The sequence below is a fragment of the Palaemon carinicauda genome, chromosome 37, assembly GCF_036898095.1.
Source record: "Palaemon carinicauda isolate YSFRI2023 chromosome 37, ASM3689809v2, whole genome shotgun sequence".
Classification (NCBI taxonomy): domain Eukaryota; kingdom Metazoa; phylum Arthropoda; class Malacostraca; order Decapoda; family Palaemonidae; genus Palaemon; species Palaemon carinicauda.
In genome coordinates this window covers 39,206,500-39,221,856 of record NC_090761.1, presented here as the reverse complement: position 1 = coordinate 39,221,856, position 15,357 = coordinate 39,206,500, and the positions used below count along the sequence as shown (strand labels likewise).

The 15,357-nt window shown below is 35.4% G+C and overlaps 1 protein-coding gene across 1 annotated transcript in view; it reads right to left on the bottom strand.

Annotated features, from left to right (window-relative positions):
- Window positions 1–12,799: 12,799 nt before the first annotated feature.
- Window positions 12,800–15,357, bottom strand: part of obst-E (obstructor-E) — a 29,162-nt gene continuing 26,604 nt past the window's right edge. The window contains exons 4-5 of the mRNA XM_068361048.1: window positions 14,468–14,669; window positions 12,800–13,786 (exon numbers count right to left, since the gene is read on the bottom strand). Coding sequence (XP_068217149.1) covers window positions 13,660–13,786; window positions 14,468–14,669 — 329 coding nt within the window. The 3' untranslated portion in view covers window positions 12,800–13,659. The remainder of the gene's footprint in view (window positions 13,787–14,467; window positions 14,670–15,357) is intronic.

The window sequence follows — 15,357 nt, the reverse complement described above, 5'->3', positions numbered from 1 at the left end:
GGTCATTTTATTTCTGCATCGCTTCAATAACCTGAAAGTGTGAAATGGAATCCATGGAAAAAATAAAACCTTATTCCTACTGACCTTTAACAAAGCTTTGATCTTTGACCTACTGCCCACTCACACATATCAATCTTCTGGTGACTAAAACCTGTCAATTGCCGTGGGGTGACGATCTTGCTCTTTACTATAACCCAATAACTTAGTATAAATTTAAATCTAGTTTATCAAAATAGAACCTCCATTCTATGGCTTCTATCTTATGTAATCTTTAAGGACAAAAATGGCATGTTTGTTGATAACTAATAACAACTCAACAACTCTGAATGGAGAAAGCAATACTTAATAGTTTACAGCATACAAATACAGTAGGCTAGTTGGTGTTTTCTCTCACCTGCCTGTCCATCCGTTGGCAAACTGTCGTCTTAATAGTTTTAAAAGCAGGTTACCATCATTAATTCCGATACACTTCACTGGAAGCTAAGGAGACGTTGAACAGCTTTACATTGTAGCAGGTAGCGATGTGGTTAGCAAAAGATAAATTGTTAGCAACGCTGCTTTTTAAACAGAAAAAAAAGTAGCTGGACTTGTAAACACGTGATCGAAAGCATTTTTATTAATTTTACGAAGCACTATACAGCCCTTTGTAAAATTAATAAAAATGCTTTTGATCACGTGTTTACCAGCTTAACTAATTTTTTTTTAAAGCAGCGTTGCCAATAGTTTATCTTTAGCTAAACACATCATTACCTGCTATAATGTTCAACTGCCCAAGAATTGAACAGGCGTTAATGAAGCAAACTGCACAGTTAACTTCAAGAATTTTTGGACACGTCACGGTAAGATATTTAAAACACTACATTATAGAAGGTAACTTAATAAAAAATTGCAAATCTGAGTGAATTTGCTTCACAGATGGAAACTAATGCTCTCCCCAAGAGGTTATTTTTTACGTACAACGTCTGTAAAGTTAAATAGATCTTAACAATAGCTGTCATGAGACATGAAAACCGACCATCTGCTGAAAATTAATTTGCCTTTTATAGATAAGATGTTAACGTCTACTTTCTGCATCTTTATAATGACTTTTCTATCAAAAATGTGAAACATGGGAATTATTTCACTAAAACTTTATCCATATGGGTTCAAAAATACTGTGAATGGCAAGCCATCGCAAATTTCTTCAACTTACATTCTTTCGCTATAAGATTGACAGTACAGAAACGTGCTAAGAGGCAACAAGGAAGCGCGGGAATCGATAGACCCTCACTTGCATGTCAGCGATAGCAGAAAACGATAAAAGCAAAATGGATTTTATTGCAGCCGCTTCTGGTTTTATCGGCCCCCTCCCATTCTCGTGATTGGAAGACAGATATAAGTGAGATGGAGATAGAATTGCGTGGGTAACGTATATTGGGAGGTTCCATTTACTGATGAAAGAGAGGGGATGGGTGGGGAGAGCTTAGGCCTGCCTATTACTCGTTAATTAATCAATACACCTGTCTCTTTCCCACCGACGAGGCTGTGTGCTCGTCACTGTCTAAAGTTGTTCACAAACATTGCGCAGCCTACGCCAGGAACAACATTTTTTTCTTCTCCATGAGTCGGTCGCCTTATTTGTCCTTCACACATTTTTTTTTAAACTGACGCTTATCCCTCAAGGCTTCAATCACAATCTGATCCAGCGGTTCATAAAAGTTATTAAATAGCCACAGAGTTTTATACACACACCCACCCGCCCGCCCACACACACGCGCATATATATATATATATATATATATATATATATATATATATATATATATATATATATATATATATATATATATATATATATAAATGATTACACACATACTTCCTCCTCTTAATTTAATGGCTCTCTCTCTCTCTCTCTCTCTCTCTCTCTCTCTCTCTCTCTCTCTCTCTCTCTCTCTCTCTCTCATGCAATCCCTTTGCACTGGATTTGGCTCATCTATTTTCTCCCTTGTCAGTATTATAGGCATTTATACTTTGGGAATATACCTCCATTTTCGATTAATATTCAGTTTGCTGCTTTTCCATTTTCAAGTATGACCGAATCTAGTAGACATTTTCCTTTGGTCGGAATTTTTCAAGCTGTTGATTCCTTCAATCTCTTTTTCTTGTGTATCTTTATATTTGCATAAATACTAACTGACATAATTCAACGCTGTTACCACCTTTCAAATTCATCTTACAAGTACTCACTTGATTTCCTAATATTAAAGCCCCTTCATTATATTTCTCTAACAGTACATGATCTTAGCAACACTTTCTTGGTCTACCTTTCCTCCTTTTTCCAAAATCTGCCAGCATACTGTTTTTACCTAAAAGCCGTATTCCACCAGAGCAAACCTCAACATACATATTCGCCTACTACTACTACTACCTGGTATCTCAAAATATTCTCACCACTCCGATTGTCTTACAATCTCTCTCAAGCCTTTTGTATACATCCATCTACCTTCCCAGCTTCACATATTCTGAGACTAGCATCATTGCCCATTCTATCATGAGTAACATTTATTCCGAATTAGATAAATCAACTGTCTCGAGTCTTCCGACGTCAACGTTAAAGGTTTTAAGGCCACCCATGAATGGCAGAGGCTAGGGACAGTTACATTGCCCTAGCAAACATAATAATATATACATATGATCAGCGCCCAAGCTCCCTCTTTACCCAAGCTATGACCAAGGAGGGCAAGGCAATGGCTGTTGATGACTCAGAAGATAGACCTATAGGATCCCCCAAACTCCATATCCTTAGCTCACAAGGAGGGTGAGGTCTCCATGTGCCTTCGTGGTTTTAACAGCAAATCATTTTAAAAATTTCTCTCCTCTATTCTAATCAAAAACACGTATTTGCGAGCAAATAACAGTCAATATTCCATAACACTTCATTTTCTCAAACCAACTGTTTTTACAACTCTATGACCCGGCCGCTTACACTTACTAACACAAATTTTATTACCCTCTTCAGATTACTTCTCACATCAGATATTCTTAGCATAGTCCACAAAGAATTATTAAAAATCTTATCAAACTTTGTCCCTTTTAAACAAACTTATTAATATCCTCTTGTTTCAAATAATACTTGCTCTACCTATCTCTCTAGCTTAAATCATTAACAATCTAAACCCTTGCAATCTTTCTGTTGTTATCTTCTCTGCGTAATGCAACTCCACGTGGTCCATTTTACGTTTCCCATAGATTAGCCCTTTGATTTTGTTGTTATCTTGTATTAATTACACTTGCACACACATTTTCGACATTTCTCTCCAATTCAATGTGCATTAATGTACTCGGAAATGCTATTTAAATGTAAAATCAAACTATTTCAAATTGATCTTTAAAATAAAAAATACTCTAGCAAAACCGAATGTTGTCCCCTTAGAGGAAAGAGAGACAGTCGACAGTCCAAAAGGATGTAATAAAGAATCCTTAGAAATTTGGTATCACGAAATCCACTTCATGCAAGGAAAGATAATACTCTGAGTTCTTACAGGACCAAGTGTTAAGAAAAAAACTTTATCAGTCTCAACATGTTGCATAAAATGTACGAAGGGCAAAAAACATCTGACTCTCGTTGCTATATACAGATATGTCGCTTAACAAATTACACCAAACAACACACTGTAATATCCACTTTATTTATATGTAAACTAAAAAATATGTATTTTTCTCTTGTTGCTATAATTCAATATATCGCTTAACAAATTAAATCAAACAACACTCAGGAATACCCAGTTCATATGAAGCACCGATTAGATCACCAAGCTATATTTTGCTTCATACACATTATGAATACTAATAGATCTATCTTAACCCAACAATGCAAGCGTTATCATACAGCCACCTCGACTAAAGTGTTTCGTGGAAAATTACACGATCCCTACATATTTCAACATACACTTTAGTAACAAGTCATTAAGAATCGAGATAAACCAGAATGTGCTATGAATTGCGTGCTAGTGCGTAATACGAATTAAACTAACTCTCAGTAATATAATCCTGAGATCATGAGGGGAGGAGATACCTTAAAATAAATATACAAATTAAAACGGTAAATACAAAAACTTTTCAACACTCGAATATGACAAATATAAATTTCAACGTCAATAATATTTTGTTATTACGCCAATTCAGTGAGGCCATTCGGCAGTTATATCCTATCTTACTCGGCATCCAGACATTGCAAAACTGTAGAAAGTACTAAACGCCTGTATGGAAATTATATTTGCTTAGACATAATATTATAACATTTTAATCATTAGATGCAAAAGTACAAAAAACAAAACAATTAGGAACTGGTCTTACCTTCCTCTGTTTCGGAAACATCGCTGTAAATTACAATATTAATTACTTGTTGTCATCGGTGAATTGATAGTGATGGGATGGGCGTGGATATAGACGCTCTTGTATCTCGAACGGAGTGGCAAACTTCAATATTTCTTATGGAACACAAACACCCACATTCCATACTACAACACAGCGATGAAACAAAGAACAACCGCTACTCACCCAGGCTTGAGTATTACTGTCATGTAATAATCAAGTGGTTGGTAGGGTCTTCTCTTTGTAAGTGAAAGCTCCATCTGGAAACATAGTAGGGAAATATTTTGCGTTAGTTGATGTAGAAGATATTCAGTCATAGTATTCATTAATGAATCTATGGCAAAATTACTAACAAACACAATTAATATATAAATTTTTGCGTTTTTCTATCAAGTTCTTTGTTTTCAATGAACAAATTCAACATGGACACATCATTAGTTTCCCTATGGCATTCCACGGTGTTTACCTTCGTACTGAACCTTCAAAAGCTGAACATAGCTTGTCTTTGGGATTAGAGCAAGTAACGCGTCTTTTGTACTTTAGAAAATATAACCTTGGAAGTCTTTTCTAATTATTATTATTATTATTATTATTATTACTATTATTATTATTATTATTAGCCAAGCAACTGACTTTGATTCTTCCATCAAGGGCAGTTGCAAGATGCTATGGGCCAACCTACTACCTATTTAATCGTGTCACTGAGGGCACTTCATATCGAAAAGGAAAAACTCTGCTTATAGACAAGCAAACACTCAAAACATGGACTAATTGAAAAGTTCAGGCGCATCCCTTTATTATATACAAGATGTATTGACGTCAAGTTACTTGATTGACGAACATAATTATTAATTACTGCCTTGACGTTTCGTATGTGATCGTTTTCAACGTGTGGATACCATGAGATAATGGTATTTCCAAAGTTTTAATTGAAGGAAAAATAAAAGGTTAACAGGTGATAGGTATTGGGGAAAAACTGAGTATTTATAAGCTCCAATAGACAACCTCAATAAGAGCGAGATCATACTGTAAAATCTAAAATTACTTTGAAAAAGTATCTATATCCATCAATAAATCAATGATTTTTTTTTTTTTTTTTACAGGATGCGATGAATAAGCTGGATTCTGGGGGATCTTATTTAAAGTTTTAGAATAAATTCCTAAAACCATCGAGTTGGTTTCCCTAACTCGAATCTAAACCCTTCAGGGATTATTGATAGTATCAAAAGTTTGAAGTCTATGCAAAAACCATTCAACCCTCAAATTCAGCTCATGATTGAAGGAGATACACATTTGTTAACTCTTGCATTTGCATTAAAGATGCTTTATGATAACTGGAAATGGGTGATTCAATTCAACTTTAATTCTGGCGAACGGCAGGTACATTTTCTAAATATAGACTGCGTTCAAATCGATTATGTTTTGGTCAGTATGTATGCATAGGATTTATAAAAATGCCTGCTGTAGATAATCTGAGGGAATTCCACAGTCACAAAGGCTGTTGTCCACGCTATGAATAGACCCACAGAACGTGGCCGCTGATAGTGTATTTGCAATTCACTTGACAGTTATTGGAATTCGGCGAATGCTCGTAAAGATCCCACGTAGTGGATTTTTTCCCCTGGCCGAATGAATGGTAAAGAAGCGTCCCGGAAAATACCCAATAAAACAGAAAAGGTATTTTTCTAAGTAATTATTTGCTTTTCCGGGTGGAAGATACTGGGAAGGATATTTGCGCGCGCGCGCGTGTGTGTGTGTGTGTGTGTGTGTGTGCAATCCCTCCATGTTTCAATGGTATCGATCTACTTTCGAATTCGGTTGTTTTCAAGAATGGTCGGTGAACTGAAGATGACTATAGAAAAACTAATTCAGATACTGTTGGTCAGGACGTCTTTTAGCTGGATGTTAAGTTTGATATGATGCTTTTCTAATCAGAATATTTAAGTAAATTGAAAATTTGACGATATTTTTGTTCTGTTTCCATGAAGCTTGAGGGAGGCAAGATATATCTTACAATTAGATTTAAAACGACTTGGAAGAGACTAACAGAACCATGGTCATGAAAATCGTTTTATTACAATAGTAAATATGGAATTCATACAGCACATAAAACAACGGATTCACTTCATTCTGTTCCACCTGATGCACTAATGATTTAGAAGATAAAAAAACAAACGTTCCCTCTAAAATGTACACCATAATCGGTCATGTAATATTTTCTCAACGACATCGTCGAAGTTGGAGAATAATTACAACATTAATCAATCTTTAATTTTCTGCAGTACCTAAACATACTTATCATTTAAAGGTTGCCCATGAATGGCAGATGCAAGGGATATAATAATTACCCTTATACTGACCATAAACACATATGATCAGTACCTATGTCCCCTCTCCATCAGCTACAGCTAGGACCAAGGAGGGCCGAGCAGTGGCTGATAATGACTCTAGTAGGTTGACCTATATGCTTCCTCAACCCACCCATTCGTACCTCACAAGGATGGTGTGGTTGGAACAATAATTGAAATAACCGAGCATGAGCGGACCTCGAACTCCCGTCCAATAGATTGCCATGCGGAGATGATTTCAATCGGTTGATTGACACTTGTTGTCCAATAAGCTTCTTGTATTAGGAGATATAAGGAAGTTAATGCTACGAGGCAAAGATCTTTAATCCTACCATTTTTTAAATATTGTAACCACCTTTCAAGTTGTCTACAAAACCACAGAACATTGATTCAAGGCAAAGTTACGGTTTAATATTTTCTGTACTTTCCTAGCAAATCTGTATAGACTATCGAACGATGATATGGTCAGGTGGAAAGAATGGACAACATGATGTTAGATAAATTACTATAAATCAAGAGTCCTATGATGCAAGAAGTCTACAAATCGAATTTACACTACCTACGGAGCTATACATAAGTGTACCTACCAGTGTAGGGTTCGCACTTATGCCTTTGAATTTGGATACATAATTAACAGTTGGCTAATGACTTGGAATATCCCGAATACAAGTTATTTTTGACTTTGCTATATTTATTCTAAAGTCTTATGGACAGCAGGAGTCGAAATTCTCCTTTGAATATGTTACTCCTATGGTAGGGTGGATTCTATATTGACGATAATTTGTAACTTGATATTTGAAATTCTAAAAATCTAAAAATAAAATCACCACAGGACTTCCAAGGCTTGCTTACTAGAATTCATGAAATATCACATGAGTTTGAGCTCAAGATAAATAGAAGAAAGAGAGAGATGTTGAGAACGGAATATGCAATGGAAGATGGAATATCAATGGAAGGAGAAAGGATTAATGAGGTGGAATCATTTAAATATTTAGGAACTATGATTTCTAATACAGGATCATTAGAATTTGAATTTAATGAAAGATTGAAAAAAAAACGGAGAATGGCTAGGTTAAGTAGAATTTGGAAATCAAATAGCAAGAAATTACATATAAAACTTAGGCTATATATCAGTTTAGTGCGATCAGTGATAGTGTATGGACGAGTCGTGATATGATAATGAACCAATATCCAACAAATTTTGTAGATTGGAGAACAAAGCCCCTCAGAAGAATATAGGGAGTTAATAGTCAGGACAGGATTAGAAATGAAACTAAGTGATGATTCGAGTGCCATATGTGGATGAGATCAGGGTGAGGAGTAAATGGAGATGGTGTGGGCATGCTCATCGCACTCCCCAAGAGAGATTTAGTTCACCAAACTTTAAACTGGGCTCTACAAGGCACTAGATGAGCTGGAAGACGGAGGCCTACATGGCTGAGGGCTATGAAGCGTGAAGTAGGAGACGATGAATGGGTAAATATTGATATAAAAACTCAAGATAGAGATGACTGGGGAAATCTAACAGGGGCCCTTTGCGTCAATAAGCGTAGATGATGATGATGATGATGATATATATATATATATATATATATATATATATATATATATATATATATATATATATATATATTGTATATGTAATGTGTGTATTTTTGAAAGAACATATTATCGCTAAGGTATGGGTTATGTGAATTACTTTGTGTGTAGAGTAGGCCTAATATTGCGCTTATGTTTTAAATTTCCGTGAATGAGGATCTATAAATTTGCCAAACGTAATTTTGTAAACCATTTTTTTTTCTGTAGTTGTTTTTGCATGAACTACTAACAGGCATAATCTCAAAGATTCTTCCCAATGTCAACTTATTGAATCAAGTTGGTGGCATACCATAAAACAAAAATCTAAACTATACAAAACATTAAGATGGTTTGAAGTATTAACAATACTGGTAAGAAATACATGTTTAAAGACTTAAAGACCGTTCATGAATGGCAGAGGCAAGGGACACTGACATATGATCAGTGTCCAAGCCCCTCTCCACGTAAGCTAGGACCAAGGAAGGCCGGGCAATGGATACTAATGACTCAGCAGATAGATCTACAGGCTGCCCCATACACTCCATGGGTTACAGCGACCAAAGAAACTAACAAGTTTGAGCGGTACTCGAACACCAGTCAGGCAATGACCAGGCAAGAATGCTACCACTCGGTCACCACTGAGTAACCTTTACTAAAGATATATGAAAATGAAAAAAAAATACTTTGCATTCCTTCTCACACATCCTCATCATAAAAAAAATGAAGAAATGTGGGTTAAGACTGTAGAAAACCTCTCCTTGTATGTTTTTTTTTTTTCCACAAAGAAAGGTTATTTAGTTAGTCGAGGTTCTCATATTATAATGCATCAGTCTCAGTGGACATTTCCTTTATATCGGAACATTGTTGTACGAATATGAATGATTGCTGTAAAATCAAAAAGGAAGACCATAAAAAACAAAAAATTCAAGTCATAATATTAATCTTTGAGAAAATATAGAGCTCTCAGACACCTATTACTTTGGTTTCGTGTAGGCCTACAGGGGATTTTCATTTTCAAGACTAACTTAGCAACTCATAATTCATATTTTCGGAATTTACGCTATTTTCTCTCTGCATAATTAAATGTTTCCAAGATATTAAAAATCTTTTTGAAATTTCTCTTCTAGATATTTAAATGCTTGATCGATTTAAATAAATTACGTTCAATCACGAGTTACAGGACTTTGAAAATAATAAGCTTTTGCACCAGGTGATAATCTTTTTTTTTTAATTTTGTATCTTAACACGGCATCCATCGAGACTAAAACAAACTTTACTTAAAGAAAACCAACGGTAAGAGCTGCCCCTACTCAACAATTAGATTTTTACAGCTTCCATTAGAGATTTGGAGTTTAGGGCTATGGAAATTTCTATATAAAAAAAGACCCTACTGTCTCTTAATCTCTGTTAACAATATGGGCTGCCGATACTTATTTCGCTTCTAAGATTTCAGGAGTTCCCTTAGGAGATACGCTATGGAGGTTCGGGATAGCAACTTAGAAAACCTGGTCTTCCTCTAGCCAGACTTTGCCTCTACTAAACATCTCATAGCAGAGGGTCGGTGATCATGTAAGCTGTGACACTTGAGAACTCATAATCCATGAATTTCCCGAAAACATAAGAAAATGTAGAGTACAGGATTAGACCGTCCCGTCATTACTGTGCATACTTGTGACGTCATTGGTAGCAGGATTAATGGAGAAAACCAAAACCCAAATTACGGGTCACTATTGGAAGTGCTTGCCCACACCCATTCACTTCCACGACCTTGTGTGAGAGAAGTATATACCCGTTAATTCTTCAGGTACTAGTGTGTCTCCCCCCATTATCGTAGGATATATATATATATATATATATATATATATATATATATATATATATATATATATATATATATATCTGAAACTATTCATTTGAGACGGGAACGAGTGTCATTTTCGAAGAGAGCGTAATTTTTTCTATAAGAAAAAGTCGTTATTTTCCTAGGTTACATTGGCCTGTAATACACTACAATAATACCATACATGCAAACAAGAAAAAGTACAAATTTTAAGTCTTTATTATAAAACTGGCTTTAATTATTTTTGTATATTTTCACTTTTGACTTCTTTCAGAAGCGATGTTTTTGTTTAGGACTCATGTCCTAAAAAAAATAGGCACCAGACAAATAGGGCAATAACTTAGTTGGTAAAAATCGCATAGTGATGTAAGAAATTAAAATTGTGGTAGCTCTAATAGTAGCCATTGTCTCGGTCGGTCGGTCGGTGGATTAAAACGACTGAACAAGTGAAGAACGTCCGAATCGGGTGCGGACAAATACAGACTGGTCACTGATGATTTCTTTTCACCTGAACCTCAATCAGTCTAACCATGTACTCTATTAATCATGATTTTTACAAAGTGGTCAAATCCTATTACCTTTTACTTTGAAGATAACTTTCCCACATGTACTGACCCATCAAGCTGCAGAACCTAGCCTTCATTTAAGTAGTTGGAGAATCAAACCACAGTCATTGTTTATTGTAAAATCTACGATATCACAAAACGCAATAAACAAGAAATACTTCGACTTCTTCGATGACTTTAAATCAGCATGCCTTCTCAAGTCAAGCGGGAGCGTGTTGAACAAATCTTGGGGCAACATATTGGAAAGGTCTGGACGTATCATATTATTCCTACAAGTAGCCTAGACAAAACGAACATTCCTATCTTTTCAAAAAATGTTGAAATCGTCGTTATGGTATGAACATCAAAACACTTACTGTAATCTATTACTATGTTCTGGTTGATAACTTCTTTTCAAGATCAAAATGTGAAGATTAGTTCTTGTAGTCTCGTAGACATTGTTGTCATTACACCGTTCCAGTCCACGGACCACAGATTTGGCACAGTCATGCGCATGCGTGGACGATTGAAACATGAAACGCCATAAAATTAATTTAAACAAGTCAAATTTTTCATGTTCATTGATCAATTTTAATTCTATACCAGTTTGCACAAAAATACTAAGAAATTGTGTATGGTACTTGAAGAAAAAAACAAAACTTCTATACTTTTAATTACTGTCTATAATATCATTTGCGCCTGCCGCTGGGATTCGTTTTCTTTTAGTCAACTATTTCTTCTTAACAGAAAACGGATTCTATTCTAAAGGAAGACTAGTATAAAAGTTAATAGGACCGTATGACGGTAACCGAGAGGATAGATACAAAACTAGTCGAAAATATAATAACTTTTCACTACCTGTCTATCGCTAATCTTTGTCAATGAAGGGATGATTTTTATTGATTTACTGATTGGTCATTTAAGAAGGTAATTTGTCCTGGGGTTTTTATGAAATGAATGTTTAGATTTATTAAGGGGGCAAGTAAACATTCAGTATTCAATGAAAGTAATAAAATATTGGCTAATAGAGTAAGACGCGTTTATTGCTACTGCCCTATTTAGGTCATGAAGGTGCTTTTATTTATGACAAACTTAATATCTTGGAGAAGTTTAGCAATCTTTAAAAAACAAGGTTCCATTCTGTGTGTTCGGGAATTTTCCAAGCGCTCACTTTCATTTGTATCCCATGGTACGATTTGAGTCTATCACAGAAACCAGGCTATTCTTGATATCCTAATAACAACGCTTCACTCTGGCCAGTAATCATAGTATTTCTTTATCCTGCTATGCCAATATTGCTTCCTTAGACGTTCCCAAATTTTCTCTATTCATTTACAGTAGGATTTAAAGTGTATACAGTGAAAATGGATTGGATGGAGGTCTATAGTTTAAACTTTCGATTATTGCACTACGTAATTTCAGCCATAAATGTTCCGCTCCCTGGTTCGTCTTGTAAGGTTATAGGTGTCAGTTCCACTTACATCTGAAGAGATGCTCATCGGAACGTTAGCCTGGCAAGACCAACACCTTTCAGTGGTGGAACAACAACAGTGGTAACCTTCCTATATATATATATATATATATATATATGATGTGCTTTATCACGGGGTTAGGTAGAACTAAAACTAGTTTTCATGTGAATGCAAGGCTATCTCGTTACACCTGAATTAAATATACTCGTTGCCTTGAAGCCCATGGGAGAAACCCCCGAGAAAACTATAGATTTCCACATTGATTTGACACAGAGTTGTCCAGTGGTATTAAACTTTATCACTGTCACAGGTAACCTTGCAGGTAGAAGAAATTGTTGATTTATGAGTAAGTTTTCGTTATACCGTATTCTTCCACATGTCTTGAATTTCTCCAGTACTGGATATTTCAGTAGGCTACGTTCTGCTCCAAAGTAACCTAGGCCTACAGGTGGACTTTCAGTCCAACTGTCACCGGGCAAGGAAGACTTTGAGCTAGATTTTTACTGTTACAAAAGGCGATGAAGATAGTTCCATGACTATCAGCTAAATGATCAGGTGGCTCTTTTAATACACCGAGTACTCTTCACAAGAGAAACTTCGACAAACACATACAGAGCTGAAGTACAAAGACTTGATATAAATGGGGATAAAGAAAAACCAAAGTCAACATATCCACCTTTACTGGCAGAACATCTAATGGGAATGAAATCAGAAATAAAATATACTTTCTAATGATAATAAAGAAGTTTCTGACTACATATTTCTGTTTTGTTTCAAAGTAGAGAGATTAATAGAGACAAGTAAAAAGGGTCTATGGCACTTGTGTATTTAAGAGAGCGGATGAAGCTACTGTATATGTAATAGGTGATATGCAAGCTTTTTTTAAGTGTAAGGTTTTGCAGCTTGTCAGTGTACCGAAAAAAAAAATTGGGAAATTTGGAATATTTTACTTTTCTTGTGGTATGAGGTTTGACCATTGTAATGGAATATTCGATTGTGTTAATAAATTAGATATTTCTGGGAAAGGAGATTTTTTATATAGAAAACTGTTCAATAAAATTGTCAAAAAAAGTAATTATACTTTCGTAAAAACATCACAAATTTCTTTACTTTGAGGAATATTCTAATTCATATTATACGTTAAATTCAAAGAAATAAACCCGTTTAATCGTGTGCCTTATTGAGCAAATAAAATGAAACCAATATGAATTAAAAATGAAATTTCAATGTTTCAATTTCTCGTGTTAGGAATATTTCAATGGATATTGTGGAATAAAATTAGAAAAAAAAAATCAGACATTTTGCACACTGTTGTCTTAATCGTATACGCTGTACTTTAGATTTAATGATACTGAGAGAAGCCGAGAGTCTTTTAAGAGTAAAAAGAAAAAAAATGATAAATGTGGTTTCAACTTTGTGGAGTGTGCTGGGTTCATTCCTACTATTCGTGTTTCTCATATATAAATATAGATATATTTTTATTTCTTTCGTTGTTGCCTTCGTGTAGACATGAGATTTGGCTCTTAGTTTCTGCGTGCCAGCTGCTGACGAAGCTGCGCGAATTCCTCTTGCCTCTTTGCAGCTGCAATCTGCTGTTTCTCCTTGCGGTCTCTAATGGCGGCCAATTCCTCTCGTGGATAATAGTTCTCACTGAAAAACAATATATAAAATTAGAAATAAAGGCAAAATGAGAAAATTCTCCCTGAGAATTCCTTCAAGAGCAAGCGACTATTGTTAGAATTTACATGCAGTCGCTAGCAGTAAAAATTACTAATAATTCCAAATCTAATGTATACAAACGTTTTGAATCATTATAATTGGGATCTACCTATACGGCTGATTTACAAAATATACATCAAAGATACATGAACAAATAGACTAAAAACTTCCAAAGAGCTTCCAAGAATTATTATGCCTTTGTATTTAGGACTAGCTATGACTTGGATTGTTGTAGCCTATTGGTAACGTTTCTGTCTGGTGATCACCAGACTGGGGTTCCAGCCTTGCTCAAACTTGTTAGTTCCTTTAGTATCTGCAACCTTACTATTCTTGCGAGCTGATGATGGGGTGTTTGGAGAGCCTATAGGTCTACCTACTGAGTCATCAGCAGCCATTGCCTGACCATCCCTGGTCCTAGCTTGGATGGAGAGGGGGGGGTTGGACGCTGATCATATGTATATGGTCAGTCTTTGGGGCAATGTCCTGCTTGCTAGGGCAATGTCGCTGTCCCTTTCCTCAGCCATTCATGAACGATCTTCAAACTTTCTCAGAAAACAAGTTTAGAAAATTATAAAGATTGATATGAAAATAAGAATATCTGAAATTTCTTACCAGCCAGCGACGGTTTCTGGTTCTTCGCAACTGCTGGTAGCTTCGTTGAAGACAAGACCGAGGTCACAGAAGTTCAGCCTGGGTGAGGGTCCGACGCAGATGAAGAACTGGCGACAGTCTCTTGGGGACCTGAGACGGGCGTGTCCGGTAATGAGGAATTGGGCAGGATCTTGCTCCTTTGGGCAACTGAACCCAAGGAAAGCTGAGGAATGAATTAGAAAGAGGTTAGTACCATAAGTGGGAAAACATTAAGTTCAAGACAAATAAAAAGAACCGTCAGGTATGCAGTTTAAAAGCAATAGATCGAAAAACAAAGATATTAGGTCAAAAGGAGAAAGATGGTGCTCCATATTTCATTATTCAATTTATTAATCTAGCAGATGAATCGGTGGAGCTTCAGAAGTTTAAACTTGTTGCAAATGATTATCTGTTGAACAGGTTGACAGTTTATATAAGATCGATAGAATTCAACACTGATAGTGATTTTGAAAATATTCTATAATTTTTCATTATTTCCCATATATATATTCGTCATTTCTCTATTTCCTTTCCACACTGGGCACCTTTCCCTGTTGGAGCCAATGAGTTTGTAGCATCCTGCTTTTCCGACTTTGGTTGTAGCTTGGATGGTAATAATAATAATAATAATAATAATAATAATAATAATAATAATAATAATAATAATAATAATAATAATAATAATAATAATAATAATGGATTTTGTACACTACCCAACTGAATATGTAGTCTTGCGTTTTTCTTATTATCATGAGCACATTTATTCGTCAAATAAAATTATAAATAATTTATTGGCATTAGTTTTTCTATTACTGTATTCAATATCTTGAAGAAAGGCAGTAAAAAGTTATATTTGATTGTGCTTATATTGG